Raw genomic sequence first — 18,897 nt, forward strand, 5'->3', positions numbered from 1 at the left:
TTAGAAGTCAGATGCTTCCAGATGTTACTTCTAGAAATTCTTCCCATGTGCTCCCCTTGCCTCTGATCTCTTAGCTGAGCTGGTTCTAGGTGGCTGATCCGGCTCAAGGAGAAGGATGAACAGGTTAGGGATGTAAGGAAGTGCAGCAGTTCCCTGTGTCTGGACAAGAGAATTCATGAGAGGCTGTGCCCTAGCATCCAGGCCAGCCCAGGGAATGAGAATTTACCTACACGGTCATGCAGATAAATGACTGTCTTCAGCAAGGTGCAATTCAAACTCACAGAATGGGAAAGAGCTGTGGGTAGATTCAGCCTTGAGAAATAAACATCCCTTCCAAGGAAGAAACAGTAAAGTCATTTGCTTTATTCCAACCTCGCTGCTTGTAATAGTTCCCCTCCCCAGACATATTTTCAGTCAGCACTCTCAGTAGGAAGTCTGCAAGTTGGGCTTTTCCCCCCTTTAGAACAGCTTCCACACAACAAATAAAACTCACCCAAGATTTAATTTTTTCTACTGTGTCTCTCAAACTCTGTCCTCTACAAACCACTCAGTTATCCTCAGACACCAGTGGAAAAGCTGTGATTCCTTGGAGAAGAGTGAAGGCAGGACCTGGGCAGATGTTTTCAGGATTCAGCCAGATGTTTACAGGTCATCAAAGGCCTGACCACCCCTGAGAAGATTCCCAGTAGAAGGTAAGGGGAAATGAAAGTTAAATTCAAGGGTGTGGAGTAAGGGCAGGAAAGGACAAGATAAACTGCAGACCAATAGAAGCTCTCTGTATAGGTTCTATGCCCAATGACAAGGCTTTTGTGCCTGAGCCTCGTGGGTCAGTGATAGTTTTTTTTCTATCTCAGCTCTCCTCCTGGAAACTGTTCTCCTGTCTCTTCTATCCTTTGGAAAACTAAACTTACTGAGCAACTTAATGTCACAGATACCCAACTTGTCTTATTTCCTTACTAATAAGCTGTCTGGAGGAAAGAGTAAAGTTCCCCCCTTTACTCCAGTGAAGACCCACACTGAGGATTTCCCTGAGGCAGCAACACTGCTGTGCTCTTCCCCGGCCCATGTCCATAATCTAAAGTAAGTGAATCTGGTCGGTCTATCCTGTTAGGTCATGTTAGAGGAAACGACTCAACAAATCTGAAATCACTCAGATGGTAGGTCAGAGGGGCAATCACAGACCAATTGTTCACTGATGCTGACTTTCAGGAGATGGATGTGATATGACCAAATTGACACTTTTCCTAAATAGGCTGAGAAAAATGAAACTGTAGAAGTGTCATTTATTGGGCAATGTCGTCTAATATTATTTAACATATAATCCTTATGACCTTAACATAATAATGATTAAGAAGGAAAATTAGTGAGATGGTTAATTTTATGTGTCAACAAGGGGCTTCCCAGGTAGCTCAGTGGTAAAGAATCTGTCTGCCTATTCAGGAGACCCAGGAGACATAGGTTCAATCCCTGTATTGGGAAGATCCTCTGGAGTAGGAAATGGCAACCCACTCCAGTACTCTTGCCTGGAAAATTTCATGGACAGAGAAGCCTGGCAGGCTACCATCGAAGGGGTGGCAAAGAGTCAGACACAACTGAGCACACATGTCAGCAAGACTAGTCACTGGGTGCCCAGATTAGGCACTCTTTCTGGGTGTGTCTGTGAGTGTGTTGTTTAGGGATGAGATGAGAAGTGCAGCTGAAGACTCAGTAGTTTGCTTTCCCCAAGTTGGTTGGACATCATCCAATTTGTTGAAGGAATGAGAGCTAAGATATGAGTGTGTGCATACACATACAGACACAGAAATTGGAAAAAAAATCCTCCTGAGAATCTCTTGCCAAATCAAAGGATGTCCAAAGTTGAAGAAACTGGGAATTTTGGGGAACAAGTAGGGATGAGAGCAGATATCCCTAATATACTTTTTTTTTTAACTTTGATTCTGTTGGAGTCTTTAAATATTAATAAATACTGGATTATTTATTGGAAATAAAGAAAAGTTGGATTTGTTTAATTAATATTTCTTCCCCCTCTTTCCTCTCTTTTTCTAATGGGATACACATTACGCTAGTAGTGCCCTTCCTAAAACTGTCAGGTAGCTTTTACCGAATTTCCTTATTTACTTGCTTAGGGCTGGGCTCAGAGAAGGCAATGGCGCCCCACTCCAGTACTCTTGCCTGGAAAATCCCACGGACGGAGGAGCCTGGTAGGCTGCAGTCCATGGGGTCGTGAAGAGTCGGACATGACTGAGCGACTTCACTTTAACGCATTGGAGGAGGAAATGGCAACCCACTCCAGTGTTCTTGCCTGGAGAATCCCAGGGTCGGGGGAGCCTGGTGGGCTGCCGTCTATGGGGTCGCACAGAGTCGGACACGACTGAAGCAACTTAGCAGCAGCAGCAGGGCTCTGCTAGATGTTTGTTGCCGCACGGGCTTTCTCTATTTGTAGCAAGCGGGATCCACTCTAGTTGTGATACGCGGGCTTCTCACTGCAATGGCTTCTCTTGTTGCAGAGCACAGGCTGTAAGGTTAGTTGCTTCACGGCTCGCGGGCTCTTCTTTAATCAGGGACCGAACTCATGTCTCCTGTATTGGCTGGGGGATTCTTTACCACTGAGCTACCAGAGAAGTGTTCCTCATTTTTCAGTATCATATTTCTCTTTCCTCTTCTACTTCTACTTCTACATTTCTTTCTGTGAGCTCACCAATTCTCTCTTTCTATGGTCTGCTGTATTGTCAATGTTTTCTAGTGAATTCTTTACCCCGTTGTGTGTGGTGTGTGTGTGTTCTTCAGCTCCAGAATTTGTTTGGCTTTTCCTTAGGTTCAGTGTTTTTGGTAAAGCATTCCTCTGTTCTGTAATTTTATTTCTGAGCTCATTCAACTGCTTTTCTTAGTTTTCTTATCTCTTTGAGTTTCTTCAAGACCTATTTTGAATTCTCTATCAGTTAGATCAAAACATTCTGTTACTTTAAGTTTGGTCTCTGAAGAATTGTCATTTTCTCTGTGTTGAATGGTTTACTGTCCTTCTTCACACTGTTTGATGAATTGTTCTCTGTGCCTGTGAAATTAAATGACAGATTTTGAGACAGTCCTTTCCTTTGTTTTCCAGTAGGTGGCAACAAGGCTTTGAGCTCTCTTATCTGCTTTGCCTCTGGTTGTATTTGAGAGGTGGCGATTTCCAGCCTCCACCATCTCTGTAGGGCTTCCCAGGTGGTGCCAGTGGTAAAGAAACCCGCCTGCCATCCAGGAGAGACGTAAGAGATGCAGGTTCCATCCCTGGGTTGGTAAGATCCTCTGGAAGAGGGCATGGCAATCCACTCCAGTGTTCCTCCCTGTATAATCTCATGGACAGAGGAGCCTGGCATATGGGGTTGCAAAGGGTTGGACATGACCGAGGGACTTTGACTTTCTTATGCCACCAAGGTCATTGTTGCCTTGTTTCTGCTAGATTTGCTGTCATCACCAAGATGATGCACTCTTTCCTTGAATCCAGAATCCCTTGAGACATAGGCTCTGCTATTGGGGGGCGGGGGTGGGAGGGGATTGTGGGGTGGGGGGAAGGACACCGGTAACTGGTCAAGCAGGTCTTCTCAGTATTTAAATTTCAAATATTAAATTTTTTTTACATGAAAGTGAAAGTCGCTCAGTTGTGTCCAACTGTTTGTGACCCCATGGACTGTAGCCTGCCAGGCTCCTCTGTCCATGGGATTCTCCAGACAAGACTACTGGAGTGGATTGCCATGCCCTCCTCCAGAGAATCTTCCCCACCCAGGGATCGAACCTGCATCTATTACATCTCTCCTGGATTGGCAGGAGGGTTCTCTACCACTAGTGCCACCTGGGAAACCCTATGTTTTTATACATTGTAGTCCATTTAAAGTTATTACAAACAACAATTAGATTTTCCTGTGCTATACAATATATTTTTGTACCTAATTTATTTTATACATAGTAGTTTGTATCTCTTAATCCTATATAAATACCTCCTTCCTCCCTGCTTCCCCCTCACCAGTTGTAACCACCAGATTGGTCTCTATATCTGTGATTTGTGTCTGTTTTTTATTTAACTTTGTTTTATTTTTTAGATTCCACATATAAGTGATAACAAATTTGTCTTTCATTATCTGACTTATTTCAATAAGCATAATGCACTTTAGGTCCATGTATGTTGCAAATGGCAGAATTTCACTTTATTTTATAGGTACGTAGTATTCAATTGTGTATGAAAAGTCAAAGTGAAAGTCGCTCAGTCCTGTCCCGCTCTTTCAGACCCCATGGACTATCCAGTCCATGGAATTCTCCAGGTCAGAATACTGGAGTGGGTAGCCTCTCTCTTCTCCAGGGAATCTTCCCAACCCAGGGATCGAACCCAGGTCTCTCACATTTCAGGCAGATTGTTTACCAGCAGAGCCAAGGGAAGCCCAAGCATACAGGAGGTGGTAGCCTATTCCTTCTCCAGCAGAGCTTCCCGACCCAGGAATCAAACTGGGGTCTCTGCACTGCAGGCAGATTCTTTACCAGCTAAGCTACCAGGGAAGCCCCCAAATGATGATGCATACTACAAGCCAACCAGGAGTTGAACCTGGACTCTTCTGATCCACAGTCAGCTGTGTATTGTGTATATACACCACAACTTGTTCATTCATCTCTGTGGACACGTAGGCTGCTTCCCTATCTTGTCCATAATAAATAATACTGCTGTGAACTTTGGGGTGCATATATCTTTTTGAATTAATATTTTCATTTTCTTCAGACACATATCCCAGGAGTGGAATTGCTGAATCATATGGTATTTCTACTCTGAGCTTTTTGAAGAACCTCTGTACTGTTTCTATAGGGCCTACACCAATTAAAAATTTCATCAATACTGTACCAGTGTTCCCTGTTTTTCCTTCCTCCTCACCAACATTTGGTATTTGTGCTATTTATTTTCTCTTTGTATTTGTGGTGTTTTTGACGACAGTCATTATGACAGATGTTAGGTGATATTTCTTTGTAGGTTTGATTTTCATCAAACCTGATGATTAGCAATGTTAAGAATTTTTTCATGTGCCTGTTAGAAATCTATGTCTTCTTTAGAAGAATGTCTATTCCAGGCTTCTATTGATTTGTTACTGGGGTCTTGGTTTTCTTGATGTTGAGTTCAATGAGCTATTCATAAATTTTGATATTAACCCCTAGTGGTCATATCATTTGCAAATATTTTCTCCCTTTCCGTATGTTGTCTTTTCATTTGGCCAATTGTTTTGCTTGTTGTGCAGAAGCTTTTAATTAGGTCTCAGTTTTTTGTTTTTGTTTTTGCTTCTATTTCTTTTGCATTAGAAGACAGATTCAAAAACATATTGCAATGATTTGTTATGAAAAACTGTCTTACCTACATTCTCTTTTAGGTGTTTTATGGTTTCAGGGCTTACATTTAGGGCTTTAATCCATTTTTAATTTACTTTTGTATGCAGTCTGAGGAAATCTTCAACTCTATTCTCTTATATATAACTGTCCAGTTTTCTCAGCATCAGTTATTGATGAAATTCCAGGAGTCTTTCTTTAGTCTTTTACTGAGAAGAGAATCTGTAACTGGGAGAAACGTATAGATTTCTATTCTTTTCAGCAGAAGGTGGCTTCATTTCTGGGGTCAGGAACCTTGAGAGAAAGTGAGTGCCACACGGTGAACCATCTTTTCTTTTGTATGTAGACATTCAGATCTTCATTTTCTCATAACTAGACACTTGATCCTGAACTGGAGAATGGGGCATTCCAGTAAAAGAAAAGGCAGCAATGTCCCTGGACAGTCATTTGTCAATAATTCAAGAGTACAAAATTTTCCTAGTAAGTCAGAATTTTAGTCATAGTAGCAGTGGGCAGACAGGAAGGCAGAGGTCAAAGGGAAAATTTAAAAGCCCAATTTTTTTCTGTTTTCAAGAATCAGTACTAAGATATTGAGTGTGCATACAAACACACACACACACACACACACACAAAGAGAAACACTGGAAAAGACCTTCTCTCATCAAAGGTCTTCCTAAAATGAGAAAGTTGAGAATTCCTGAGAACAAACAGGAATAAAAGGAGTGATAGCTTAAACAAATAATCCATTTTATTTCTTGAGAAAGAAAAAATGAACTATGATTTGGTTGGAGGAAGACTGGGTAAAAAAAACCAAAAGACATGGGGATTCCATCAATCCCTTAAAGAATATTCATTTCAGAAATAATTCTTTCATTAATCTCACTAAAGGAAGATAGCAGACTTTTCTCTTCCTTCTTGTGAACTTTCACCTCAATGCAAAAGTCTGACCAGGGCTCAGAAAACATTTATCTGCACCACTGTTAAGAGATCCCATGACTACACTTTAGAGTACTAATGTATCACTGGGAATGTAATCACTGTGAATTTTTTAAAGCTGGACAAACAGACCATGGGTTTCTCTGGTGGCTCAGACAGAAAAGAATCAGCCTACAATGCAGGAGACCTGGGTTTGATCCCTGAGTCAAGAAGATCCCCTGGAGAAGGGCATGGCTACCCACTCCAGTATTCATTCCATGGTCAGAGGAGCCTGGCAGGCTATAGTCCATGGGGTCGCAAAGAGTTACATATAACTGAGCAACTTGCACTTTCAAACAGACCACAAAGTAAAATTCAACTTCAGTGAAATAACATTAATACAGAAAATGTTTAAAATGTGAGATAATGTGGCTATCCAAAAACATTTATTTAGCAATTAGATAAGATTGAGAAAAAATTGCAATTCTTCAATCAATTTATTCTGTTTCTTAAAACAAAGAAATAATGTGGAAAATAAAGTAACATGCATTCTGAAATTGATTTATTTCAATCACAGTGAGAAGGAAACAAAAAGGAATAGACATTTATACTGGGCTTCCCTTTATGGGCTTGAAATTACAGAAGTTATTGCAAATGTTGTATTGTTTAATTTTCACAATATTAATCAGGTGATTTTTTAAATGAGAAACTGAACTCCATAGAGTTTAGTTTACTTGATAAGAGCTATTATGTAGAAACATAAGAATTATAATAAAATTCTGTGATCACACACACACTTTTCTATGGCAGGAAGAGCTAGAGTAGTCTTGATGCAGCACAAAGGAATCTAGGATCTGAAAAATGAGACTTCAGTGAAAAGAACCATAGTATTCCTGAAGGAACAAATCTGTTTAATGAGACACTGACATAGGTTCTTTGTTAAGTAATTAATAGATAAAATATTTATTATTGAGACAGTTATATGCTTCACACTGAGTTGCATTTATTTTTTCACAATGATCTTGTGTATGGTACAATTTTATAACAGGATTATTTTAAGAAAATAAATGTATCACTTAAATATGCTATTTAAGTTTACACTTCTAATATGTAGAGACAGGGCTTGAACTTAGACACTCTGAACACAAAATTTTCATTCTTAGTACATATCATGTATGATATTTTTTCCTCAATTTCTTAATGAACATGAGCATCATGGATAAACTGAGACACAGCTCAGCACTCACTCTTTAGTGAAGGACTCCTATACTAGGTCTAATATACAAATGTTTTTGAAAAGCTTTCTTTCATTTTCTCAGTCAGTGGCAGAGTAAATGAGATTGTAAAATTTGGCAAAGGTGTTACATCAATACTGCTCTTTCTTTATGGGGGATCCATCATTTTACCATGGAGTATGGAAAATTAATTAAGATTTTCTAACACATACATGATATTGGAGAAAATATGACACAAGGAAAATTGTTCACCCTCCTAATGAATGAAGGAAAAAAAAGATAGGCAGCAAGGAAAAAGGGTAAGAAAGTTGCAGATTAGCACAGGTGTGTCAGACGCACCTACAGTAAGAGGCACTATAGAGGAGTGAGTTATGTAAGAAGACTCAACAGCTTGGTGAGCACAGAGTCATGGGGGCACCACAGTTCATAGGATTGAAATATGGAACTATGTTCTGAGGAAAGGAACATGAAGAGAATGTATAAATGGGAAACCCATGGTTGGTGACATTGAGAAATAAGACAGTGCGAGCCTCATAGTCTAGGAAAACCCCAACACGCTGGGGAGAAACACTCAGGGAGAGGGGTAAAATCACAGGACCTGAGAAGGAGGACTCAAAGGCATTATATACAGAACCACGTTTTAACCCTATGACCCAATAGCCATTTTTAGGTTGATATCTTGAATAAACATTTTGAGAATTTCCACAATTTCTATTTTTAGGTTGATATACTGAAAAAGCATTTGGATAATTTCCATTTCCACAATTTCCAAGTTTTGATGGTACTGTCATGATATTTTCACATTTTTCACCACAAACCCCCAGGATCCAGGCATGTTTTTTTGACACGTCTACCTCCCAGTAATGTCTCCCTGATGTGATAACTGGGGAGCCCAGGACACCAAAATCTTCAAAATTATCATTCCAATACGCATTAGAGCATTGGTAACTGAATGCATGTCTCACTTGTCTCTGATCCGGAGAAATGACAACATCTGCACTCTTGGGAGAATTCAGGGTCACCTGAACTGTTGAAAAATATAGGCTTGGGTTAGGGTAATGATGTAGTTTTCTTGTGACATTTTGAAAGGGATCTTTAGAATGACTTGACTGGAAAAGTAATATGTTTGTGTGTGTTGGGAGGGAAAACATGGATCTTAAAACATGAGACCTACTAGAAAATGAAAAATTCTAAAAAATGATGACAACAAGGTGGCTTGATTATACTGTGATGTCTCCTTACCCCAGTAGCGTTGCACATCTGTCAGCTCTGAAATGAGAAAAAAAAAAATCCACAATATTAAATATAAGCAATAGAGTCAGCCCTGAAATCTATTTTCTTCCAGATGAGGGGAATGGCCATGATGAGGTAGTGAACTGGCGAAAGACAGGATGAACCAAGCCTCTGGTCATCCCCCATAAATATGACCACATCATTAGCACATAGTGTCTGGGCTTTGCTGTCTCCTTCCAAACATAGAAATTGGAGCCTCCTACCCATTTTCCCTCTATCAAAGAGGCCCTCCTACACCCACTTGGGTAGCATTCCTCACCATTAATCACACGCAGTATCCCTTTCAGATCAGGAGCTCGAAACACTCTCCTCTGTTCCTTGGGGAAAGATTTTGGCTTCTTCAGAGTCAAGGTTTCACTCCTAGGGAAGACAAATTTGATGCTCACAAATGTGATTTTTTTTCCCCTCTAAACCACTGGCTTGCTATATGTTCACCCTGTTTATGGGCTTGAATTGTCTTTCCTGGAGACCTTGGGAAAGAAGAGAGTGGATGCCTGATGTTGGAGCAAGAAACAACGTTTTCATGTCTCCCTTCCTAGGTACCCTCTGTGTGACCTGGATGGTCTTAAAATGTCAGAAGGGGAGTTTCTTCCTTCTACAATGAAATCATTAACCCACCACACTCCACCTCCTAGGGATCATATGAAATTATATGAAGCAATGGATTTAACAAAACAAAACTTTGGTATCTAAAAAAAATAGTTTGTGGAACATTTCCTGCACAGATATGTGTTTCCAGGAAGGAGTCAGAAAGTGAGGTTGCAGAATCTGGCTCCTGGGTATTTGAGACATACCAGGTATGAGAACAATCTCTAAAGTCCCAAGATCTTCAAAGACTGCTGTCCAATAGAGAGGCTCTCAGAATACCCTGAGATTTCATAATCACTAGGAATAATTACAAACCCTTGGAAAAGAAGACATTATGAATAATAAAGTAGTCTGACTTTCATGTGTTTGCAAAGATCTTGATGCTGCCATGTAGGTGTGCAAATGCAGACACAGTGATGTTACCTTTCTGTTCTGGTTTCAGAGTATGTGACTAAGATTGATCAATAGTTTGCTCCAGTGCCAAAATATCCCTTGAGATTCAAATCTATTTTTGGAAACCTAAGCCGAAAAACATACAACGACTTTGTCTCTTCTGGGAGCAGAAACTAAAATATAAAGCAGTTGTCTCTAATTCTAGGTGTTTGGCAGGAAAAGAAGACTTAACCTTCATATGACAAGTCAAGCACCTACTAAATATGGGAAGCTGAGTTGCATATTGACACACAGTGTGAATTAATTTTATGAAGTTGTGGGGATCTGATACTGTAATGCCTTATTCTTAATACTGGTACTGACCCAAACTCTGCAACTTCCCACAATCAATATTCTTTAATATAGAATCCAGTCCATTATCAATGTTAATAAAACAATCTAGCCCTGATGTATGAATAGAAATTTAAAATAAGACTATCCTCCATTTTTCTGCCTTGAGCATTGTTTTATCCTAATTGGCTATCAGATAACTGTAAGGGATTTATTTTATTTTCACAGCATAAATGGACTATCTCTGGTTTCCCACACATACCTTTTTATGATAACATTCGCATCCTAGTGAGAAAAGAGAAAACATGCGTCAAAAAGTAATAAGTCACCCCACTTCCCAAGCTTATTCACATCCCCATCAGCCATCGATTGTGGGAATAAAAATGGTCTCAATGTGAGAGCCAAAAAGTAAAGACAAGAGTGAAGCCAGTCATTCCAGAAGACACACGCGATGTTGTCAGATTTCCCAAAAGGTAAAAGGCTTTGACCCTTGTAGAAGCATGAAGGAGACTTCTAGTATCTGGAGATGAGACATATTTATGGGAAAAACAAAAAGCTTATAAGTTTGGTGACCCATGAGATGATGTGAATAATTCACAGTTCTTCCCTTTATTCAACAAAAGTGCACAGTGATGTATTATTATTTGCCAAGCATTAAACCAGGCTTCGGAGAAGGCGATGGCACCCCACTGCAGTACTCTTGCCTGGAAAAATCCCATGGATGGAGGAGCCTGATGGGCTGCAGTCCATGGGGTCGAGAAGAGTCGGACACAACTGAGCGACTTCACTTTCACTTTTCACTTTCATGCATTGGAAAAGGAAATGGCAACCCACTCCAGTTTTCTTGCCTGGAGAATCCCAGGGATGGGGGAGCCTCCTGGGCTGCCGTCTATGGGGTCGCACAGAGTTGGACACGACTGAAGTGACTTAGCAGCAGCAGCAAAGATGAATTCATAATCCTAAAATTCCTCAAGCTATTTATACTGCACTTGTTGAGAGTACAAGCAAACAAATATATTACTGTAGGTGGTTCTTTGGTCTCTCTCATCTCATTTTATACACTATAAGTGATCTCATACTCTCTTAAATCCAGCATACACACAAGTACAGTTGATTTCTAATGCCTTAGTTTTACTCAGCTTTGTCTCTTAAATGCTTGTTAATATATTCGGTTAAACATAAGCCACAGGAATCAGTAACTTAGGATGTCTAATATGTAACTTACTATTCATCAACCAGATTGTCTCCTCTCTTGTACCCCATTTTTATCATGTTACCAATATGCATTCAGTCACTGTCCAAAAACTAGAGCATTTATCTGTACTGTAGTCTATACTGAGTCTGCTTAGTCCATGGCTTAACAGTTTTTAGCCATGTAATCTTCTTAATCATCACATAGATTATTAGTTTATTAGTTAGTATAGATATGCACCATTTTATCTGATCTCTTTTTCATGAAGCTTTATTTCCTCCATGTCAACAGAAACAAGAGCAACCAGTGGTTTTTGATAAAAATTCTCTGTGTTAAAGCTCTTTTGTGTGTATCACAAAAATTAAGTGAAATTAGAATAAGTAGAGAAAAAATAAATGATGATGGTGGGGGGTCAATTGCAAATTTATTCAAAGTCTAATTCTTAAGCCCAAAACTTGTCATCAGAAGCTGGCTTGTGTCTTTTGCCAATTCTATTCATTCCACCTCTACTGACTTTATTCTCAGTTTAAAGAGAAGATGAATCTTCTGATATAAACTCCAGAAGAGAACTTTCCCTTCCAGTGTAAGCAAAAGTTCAGAAGCCTGCAGTGATTAGTTTACACAGAATCAGGTGTCCATAGTAAAATCATCATTGTGTTGTTGCTGGAAAGAAATGAAGCAATGTTACAGGAAGAATCTATATTTACTGAAAATAAGTTAGTTTTAGTGTGAAGAAGATCATGGGAGGATAGGAAACACTGTAATCACTAGAGCAACCACAGGGGGGAATAATTTTTTTAAATATGGTTAGAAAATAGGAAAGCTTAAAATTTTATACCAGGAATATTTCTTTAACACAGAAGAAGCTAGTTAAGAAGAAAGAGAAGAATGAAAACTACAGTAACCAAATAGAAAGCAAATAGTAAAGTTTAAATATAGCTATATCAGTACTTGTATTAAAGCTATCATCTTAATACCCCAATTAAAAAGTTAGATATTGTTGCATGAGATAACAAGGAAGAATTAGTGATTGTCACTTATAAGAGATGTATTTTAGATTTAAAGATACAAATAGGCAAAAGTAAAAAGAGAAAAACTATAGATCATGCAAGCTCTAATGATTTCAAGTTTTTATATTATTATTAGAAAAAAATTGACTTTAAAACAAAAATTATGAACGAATGAGAGGATAATTTTATAATGATAAAAGGTTTAGTACATCAAAAAGATAAACCAATTATACATGTGCATACACCTAACAATAGAGCTTTAAAATTCACCAAGCAAAATTAAAAGGAAAAATGCAGAATTTAACAATAGCAATTATAGATTTCAAATCACTCTCAATAATGAGAGAACAACTTATATGGAAACCACCCAGTTATAGAATATATGGACAATACAAACTACCAACATGACCTGACATCTGTAGACCATTTCACCCAATGAATGGAGAATATACAATCTTTTCATATATAAATTTTTCTGGACATACAATATCTGGGGCCATAAACAATTATCAGTGAATTTAAAAGTTTAAAGGAATAAAATATATATTCTCTGATTACAATTGAATTAAATTTGAAATCTACAGCAGAAGTAAAATTCAAAAATCACCAAGGATTACTAATTAACAACACACCTTCAAATATCTACTTTTTAACAATAAGAAATTGCATAGGAAATAGGAAAATAAGTTTATCTGAATAAAAACAAACACTAAATCAAAATGAATGGAAAAAAACTAAGACACTGCTGCTTATATTATTAAGATGTTCTCAAATCAGTGATCTACTAAGAAAGATATTAAAAAACAGTGCACACACATGCACATTACACATGCACACGCAAAAGTGTACAAACACACAAAGAAAACAATAAATGTGAGAGCAGAAATAAATGCATAAGAAAATTGACACAATAAACAAGATCAATGAAACAATGCTTTTGAAAAAAATTAATATAATTGACAAAAATAACTAAAAGGAATAGGGGAAAAAATGAAAGAGCAAAATCTAGAATACAAAAAGGGACTTCGCTCTGAGTACTATAACTAATTTTATGTTTAGAAACCAGACAACTTAGGACAGACAAATTCCTACAAAAATATACAATAAAGGACTAACGGATTGCAAAAATCTAAATAATCTTAATACAAGTAAAAAGACAGAAAAAAATATGTATATTTTAAACTTTTCCAATAAGAAAAACCCAGAGTGAAATGGCGATGCTGGTAAATTATATGGAGTATTTAAAGATAAGTAACAGTTCTTCATAAACTGTCTTCAAAAACAGAAAAAAGGTAGACAATCTCAACACATTGAGGAAAAAAAAACTTCTTGGAATCTGAAGTGAATTTGTCTGTGATATTCTGAATCATGAAAAGGTACTTGATAAATGTTTAGCACTGGCCCACAGAAAACAGGGGCTTATGGAAAATCACTGAACACAATAAATCTTCTCTAGATGGTGAAATGTTTGCAATGAGCTTGATAACAATAAAAATAGAACTTTCCCTTGTTGTTCCTATATTAAATAATTCAGTTATTTTAGAACCTCTGAAATAGATGCAGAGAAGGTATATTGCAGGGTCAAAGCAACCTCCGCGAGGGCATCAGAAGGATCACAGGAACATATTTCTCTCATGCCTCAGATGCTGGGGTTCCTTTCCAAGTCTTACCTGCAGCAGCTCCATTGTTGATCCCTGCAAATGGCGCTCCACATCTGAGATGAGATTGCTCACCAACAGCTTCTCTTGGACCAGATCATTCTCAGATTCTGTCAGCTCTTTGAGAATAACTCCCAACTCATCCTTCAGCTTTCTCAGTTCCTGCATCTCCTCACTGTCCAGGAATTGTCTTAGTTGTGTAAACTTTCCCTGGACATTTTGTATCTCATTTTGTATTTGAATCTTCAGGAATGAGAAAAAGACAGAGAGACGTACTTGGACCACTGGCCTGAGACTGGGAGCCAGAAAAATAACTATTCTGCTTGGGAAGTTCCCACCAGGAGTGAAAGTCTCTCAGTCATGTCTGACTCTTTGCAACCCCATGGACTAAACAGTCCATGGAATTCTCTAGGCCAGAATACTGAAGTGGTAGCCTTTTCTTTCTCCAGGGGATCTTCCCAACCTAGGGATTGAACCCAGGTCTCCCGCATTACAGGTGGATTCTTTACCAGCTGAGCTATAAGGGAAACCCAAGAACACTGGAGTGGGTAGCCTATCCCTTCTGCAGGGGACCTTCCCAACCCAGGAATTGAACTGGGGTCTCCTGCATTGCTGGCAGATTATTCTCCAATTGAACTATCAGGGAAGCCCACAAGAGAGTGAAATAGAAGGAGGAAAGCAATACTGGGGGTAGCTGACTTTGTATATATATTTTTTCTCTACACCATATTTCAAAATAATGGTCCCAAGTCTGCACTGTTGAGGACAACTCAGAGCCAAATGGGATCTCTGGGTGTGGGTAGCCTTCACACATCTGTCCAGGATGCTCATGCCTCCTTCCATTACTCCTGACCCCCTCCCACCACCCTCTCCCAAAAAGTTGAACACCGAAGACAGAACCATGAGCCATTGTCAGATATCTCCCTGAGAAGACTAATAAACTTGATAAGAATGGAATATAAAATTCCCTAGCCATCCTCATCAGAGAGGCCCTCTCTATAAATACTCCCTCTCCAGTATTTATGTTTATTTGTGATATGGTCACTTTTTAATACCACACCGATTATGGGAAGACTGAAGAAAAGGATGAGCCAAATGACTTAACTGTCATGGTACAAAGAAAAAGGCAACTCCTTGTGACCAACCCAAGGTCCTGCATAGATACCTGTCTAACTTTCTCAGGAAGTCTCTCCTCATACCTTCCAAGTAGACATCTCTTCTCTGACTTTAATTTCCAACTCCTCAGCTTCCTGTTTTTTCCCCTTCAGCCTCTGCAGACATGATTGGAGCTTTTTCTGTGAGAAAAGAATCACACCAGTGTCAAGATATGGGCTTTCTCAGCATCACTATAGTGGATAAATAAGGCTGATTTTCAAAGAGAATAGACTTTACAAAAGATGTGAAAGTGACTAGAATCTGTGACCTACAAGAAGACCTTGATGTTGAATGTGTTCTTTGAGACTCAAGACATAGGAGTCACCGCCCCTTCTCCAAGAGAAGACTGGTTCTCTTTGGTCTGGAAGAAACTTGATTCTGTAAGAAAGAAAAACTTACAGCTCAACCCACCCAGTGTCCTAGTTACCTATCATGTTCAAAAGGGTAATGAGAATTTCTCATGGCCCCCGATGTGCATGCACTAGCACAAGGAACATGAATGTCTACTTCTGCCTAAGAGCCCATTTGTTTGCTTATACTTGGGTGGAATGCACAGAAATTTTCTTTACATGTCAGAAGGTAGGCATACAAAGAAAAGAGATCACAGGCCTCAAGTCCCTGGTAGCCAGGTAATTAAAGTCCAATGCAAAGTAGAGATTTCCCTCAAGTACCATTTCCTGCTCTGTTTTTTTCCTCCATTCTGGTCTCTTACCTGGTACTCTGGTGCAATGTCCTCCATGAGGAATGTGTTGTGACCTCGGTGCTCCTGAGATCGCTCACAAAGCCAACAAATGACCTTCCCATCCTGCTCACAGAAGAGCTGGAGTTTCTCTCCATGGTGAGCACAGAGATTTCTCTCTTGCTCCACCTCTGGGCTCACCTTAACCTCTCGGAGCCTCTGCACTATATTGGCCACATGCCTGTTAGGCCGCAGGTTCCCAGGCTCAAAGCTAACTCTGCACACAGGGCAGCTTCTCTTCCCCTCTTGGCCAACTATGGATTCCTTGTTGTTTGCAGTGATACAGGCTTGACAGAAGGTGTGGCCACAGTCAAGGCTCAGGGGTTCTGTCAGAAGCTCCAGGCAAATGGGGCAGGTCACCTCCTCCTGTATGTTCATCAGGATTCCTGAAGCCATGGCAGCTGCTCACCTGCTCCTTATTGTCTTGACTTCTGCCAGTTCTCTCGCTCACAGATCCCTGAATGATTGGAAAGGTTAAAAGTGAAGAGTAAGAAAAGTAGAAGTAAAATGACACTAGTTATCTAGAAATCAAGGATGACCCGAGAACAAAATGTTGAAGGGTAAAAAATAAAAGGTGGAGACATAAAAAAAGAGCTTATTGACCTGGTAAAATTATTTTTTATAATAATTCTAAACATTTTATTTCCAGTTCATGTCACATGACAAATTTCATCTATCCTTATCTATGCATAGTTATTTTTCTTTAACAAAACAAAAACTAGTGAGCTTTTCTTACTAAGATCTGTGAGTGACCCAACATCTATCCTGCTTTTCCTCCTCCATGCTAAAAGCACATCCTCAATGTAAAAAGCCCTAAACCACTTAAGTATTTGGGCCTTTATACCTGTTCTTCTCTCCTCATAGTGTATCAGTATTACTCACTCTTTTTTTTTTAATTGAAGTATAGTTGATTTAGAATGTAGTGTTAGTATTAAGTGAACAGTGAATTATATATATCATATATATATATATATATATATATATATATATATATATAATCTGTGCTGTGCTGTGCTTAGTTCCTCACTTGTGTCTGACTCTGCAACCACATGGACTGTAGCGTGCTAGGCTCCTCTCTCCATGGAGATTCTCCAAGCAAGAATACTGGAGTGGGTTGCCATGCCCTCCTCCAGAGGATCTTCCCAAACCAAGGACTGAACCCAGAAGCTTATATGTGTATATATATATATATATATATATATATATATATATATATATATAGGCTTCCCTGGAAGTTCAGGTGGTAAAGAATCCACCTGAAATGCAGAAGACCCTGGTTCAATTCTTGGGTTGGGAAGGTTCCCTGGAGGAGGTCATGGCAACCCATGCCATTATTCTTGTCTGGAGAATACCATGGACAAGAAAGTTGGAGGGCGATAGTCCATAGGATCTCAAAGAGTCGGACACAACTGAAGTGACTAAGCATGCACACACATGCACGTGTGTGTTTGTGTGTGCGTGGGGTGTGGGTGGGTGGGGCTTTCCAGGTGGCACAGTGGTAAAGAATCTGCCTGCCAATGCAGGAGATATGGGTTTGATCTCTGGGTCAGGAACATTTCTGGGGTAGGAAGTGGCAGCCCACTCCAGCTTTCTTGCCTAGAGAATCCCATGGTCAAAGGAGTCTGACAGGATAGTTCATGGAGTCTGAAAGAATCGGATACAACTGAGACTGGGCGGTCATGGATATGTATACACACACACACACATACATGTATATATATTCTTTCTCATATCCTTTTCCCATTAAAGTTTATTATAAAACATTGAGGATAGTTACCTGTGCTATATAGGAAACCCTTGTTTACCCATTTTAAGTATAGTAGATTGTATATGTTAATTCCAAACTCCTAATTTGTTTCCCTTACCCATCCCCTTTGGTAACCATATGTTTGTTTTCTATGTCTGAGTTTATTTTTGTTTTGTAAATAAGTTTATTTGTATCAATTTTTTTTTTTTAGATTCCAAATATAGGTGATATCACAATATTTCTCTTTCTGTCTTACTTCACTGGATATAATAATCTCTAGGTCCATCCATGTTGCTGCAAATGACATTATTTCATCTTTTTTATGATTACTATTCCATTGTATGTATTCTTTAATTATCTGTTGATGGACCTTTAGGTTGCTTCCATGTCTTGGTTACTGTAAATAGTGCTGCAATGAGTACTGGGGTGGTGCATGCATCTTTATGAATTAGAATTGAATCTGGATATATGTCTAGGAGTGGGATTATAGGGTTATACAGTAACTCTATTTTATTTGTTTTTAAAAGCCTCTGTAATTTTTTCCATGGTGACTGCAAAAATTTATACTCCCACCAAGAGTCTAGAAGGATTCCTTTTCCTCTACACCCTCTCCAGCATTTATTATTGGTAGCCTTTTAAATGATCGCCATTCTGACTGGAGTATGACTTTCTCATACTTCAGTACACTCTCTTTACATGTTCTTTTATCACATAGACCCTTCTGATGACTAATTATAGTGTAGCTCTTACCACCATTTGTTGAATATTTACAATGATTTCCCTTATTATCATGCCATAATATATGAAAATAGGTTTGTGTATATAGTAAAAAAAATTCTTTATCAGATGTGAATATAAAGATAGTGACCTACAAAAATCATATATCATCAATATACAGAATGGGAATTCAGAGTCCTCCTTGAGAGGCCTCCTAATCCACTGAGTTAGTCAAAGACAAATCAGAGGTGACTTCATGGAGCCAGTTAATACAAGGCAATGAGGGTGTAGAAGTAAGGAGCCCTAGACCAGCTAAGAGGTCCTGGGTAGTCTCAAGTGTGTAAATATTGATTTCATTTTGGTCTAGAAATATGCCAACCAATGACATTGATAGGAGATTAATAACATGAAAGTATGAGGATGGCGAGGAGTGAGATGGTGCAAATAGATTCATAGGATCAGATGAGTCAGATACATAAGAAAATAGAAACACAGATGAAATTAATGTTGCTTTGGAGAAAAATATTCTCAATATATTAAGAAAGATCATTCAACTAATTATTGTCACTAAAAAATTGTGTATTG

General features: G+C 38.9%; 1 protein-coding gene across 1 annotated transcript; it reads right to left on the reverse strand.

Annotated features, from left to right (window-relative positions):
* Window positions 1-7,867: 7,867 nt before the first annotated feature.
* On the reverse strand, window positions 7,868-16,331 carry LOC133226733 (tripartite motif-containing protein 5-like). Its single transcript, XM_061380603.1, has 7 exons — window positions 15,822-16,331; window positions 15,154-15,249; window positions 13,967-14,197; window positions 10,357-10,379; window positions 9,043-9,143; window positions 8,733-8,759; window positions 7,868-8,517 (listed from the first exon to the last, which is right to left on the reverse strand). The coding sequence occupies exons 1-7, from the start codon at window positions 16,242-16,244 to the stop codon at window positions 7,874-7,876; spliced, it is 1,545 nt and encodes a 514-aa protein (XP_061236587.1). The 5' UTR covers window positions 16,245-16,331; the 3' UTR covers window positions 7,868-7,873.
* Between the last annotated feature and the right edge of the window lie 2,566 nt (window positions 16,332-18,897).

Source organism: Bos javanicus, chromosome 15, assembly GCF_032452875.1.
Source record: "Bos javanicus breed banteng chromosome 15, ARS-OSU_banteng_1.0, whole genome shotgun sequence".
Classification (NCBI taxonomy): Eukaryota; Metazoa; Chordata; class Mammalia; order Artiodactyla; family Bovidae; genus Bos; species Bos javanicus.

Coding starts and splice junctions, on each gene's coding strand:
- LOC133226733 (XM_061380603.1), bottom strand. CDS start 16,244: ATGGCTTCAGGAATCCTGATGAACATACAGGAGGAGGTGACCTGCCCC. Junction 9,144..10,356: donor GCGAATGTTATCATAAAAAG/GTATGTGTGGGA, acceptor TGTCTTCCCTAG/GAGTGAAACCTTGACTCTGA. Junction 8,518..8,732: donor AGATGTGCAACGCTACTGGG/GTAAGGAGACAT, acceptor ATTTTTCAACAG/TTCAGGTGACCCTGAATTCT.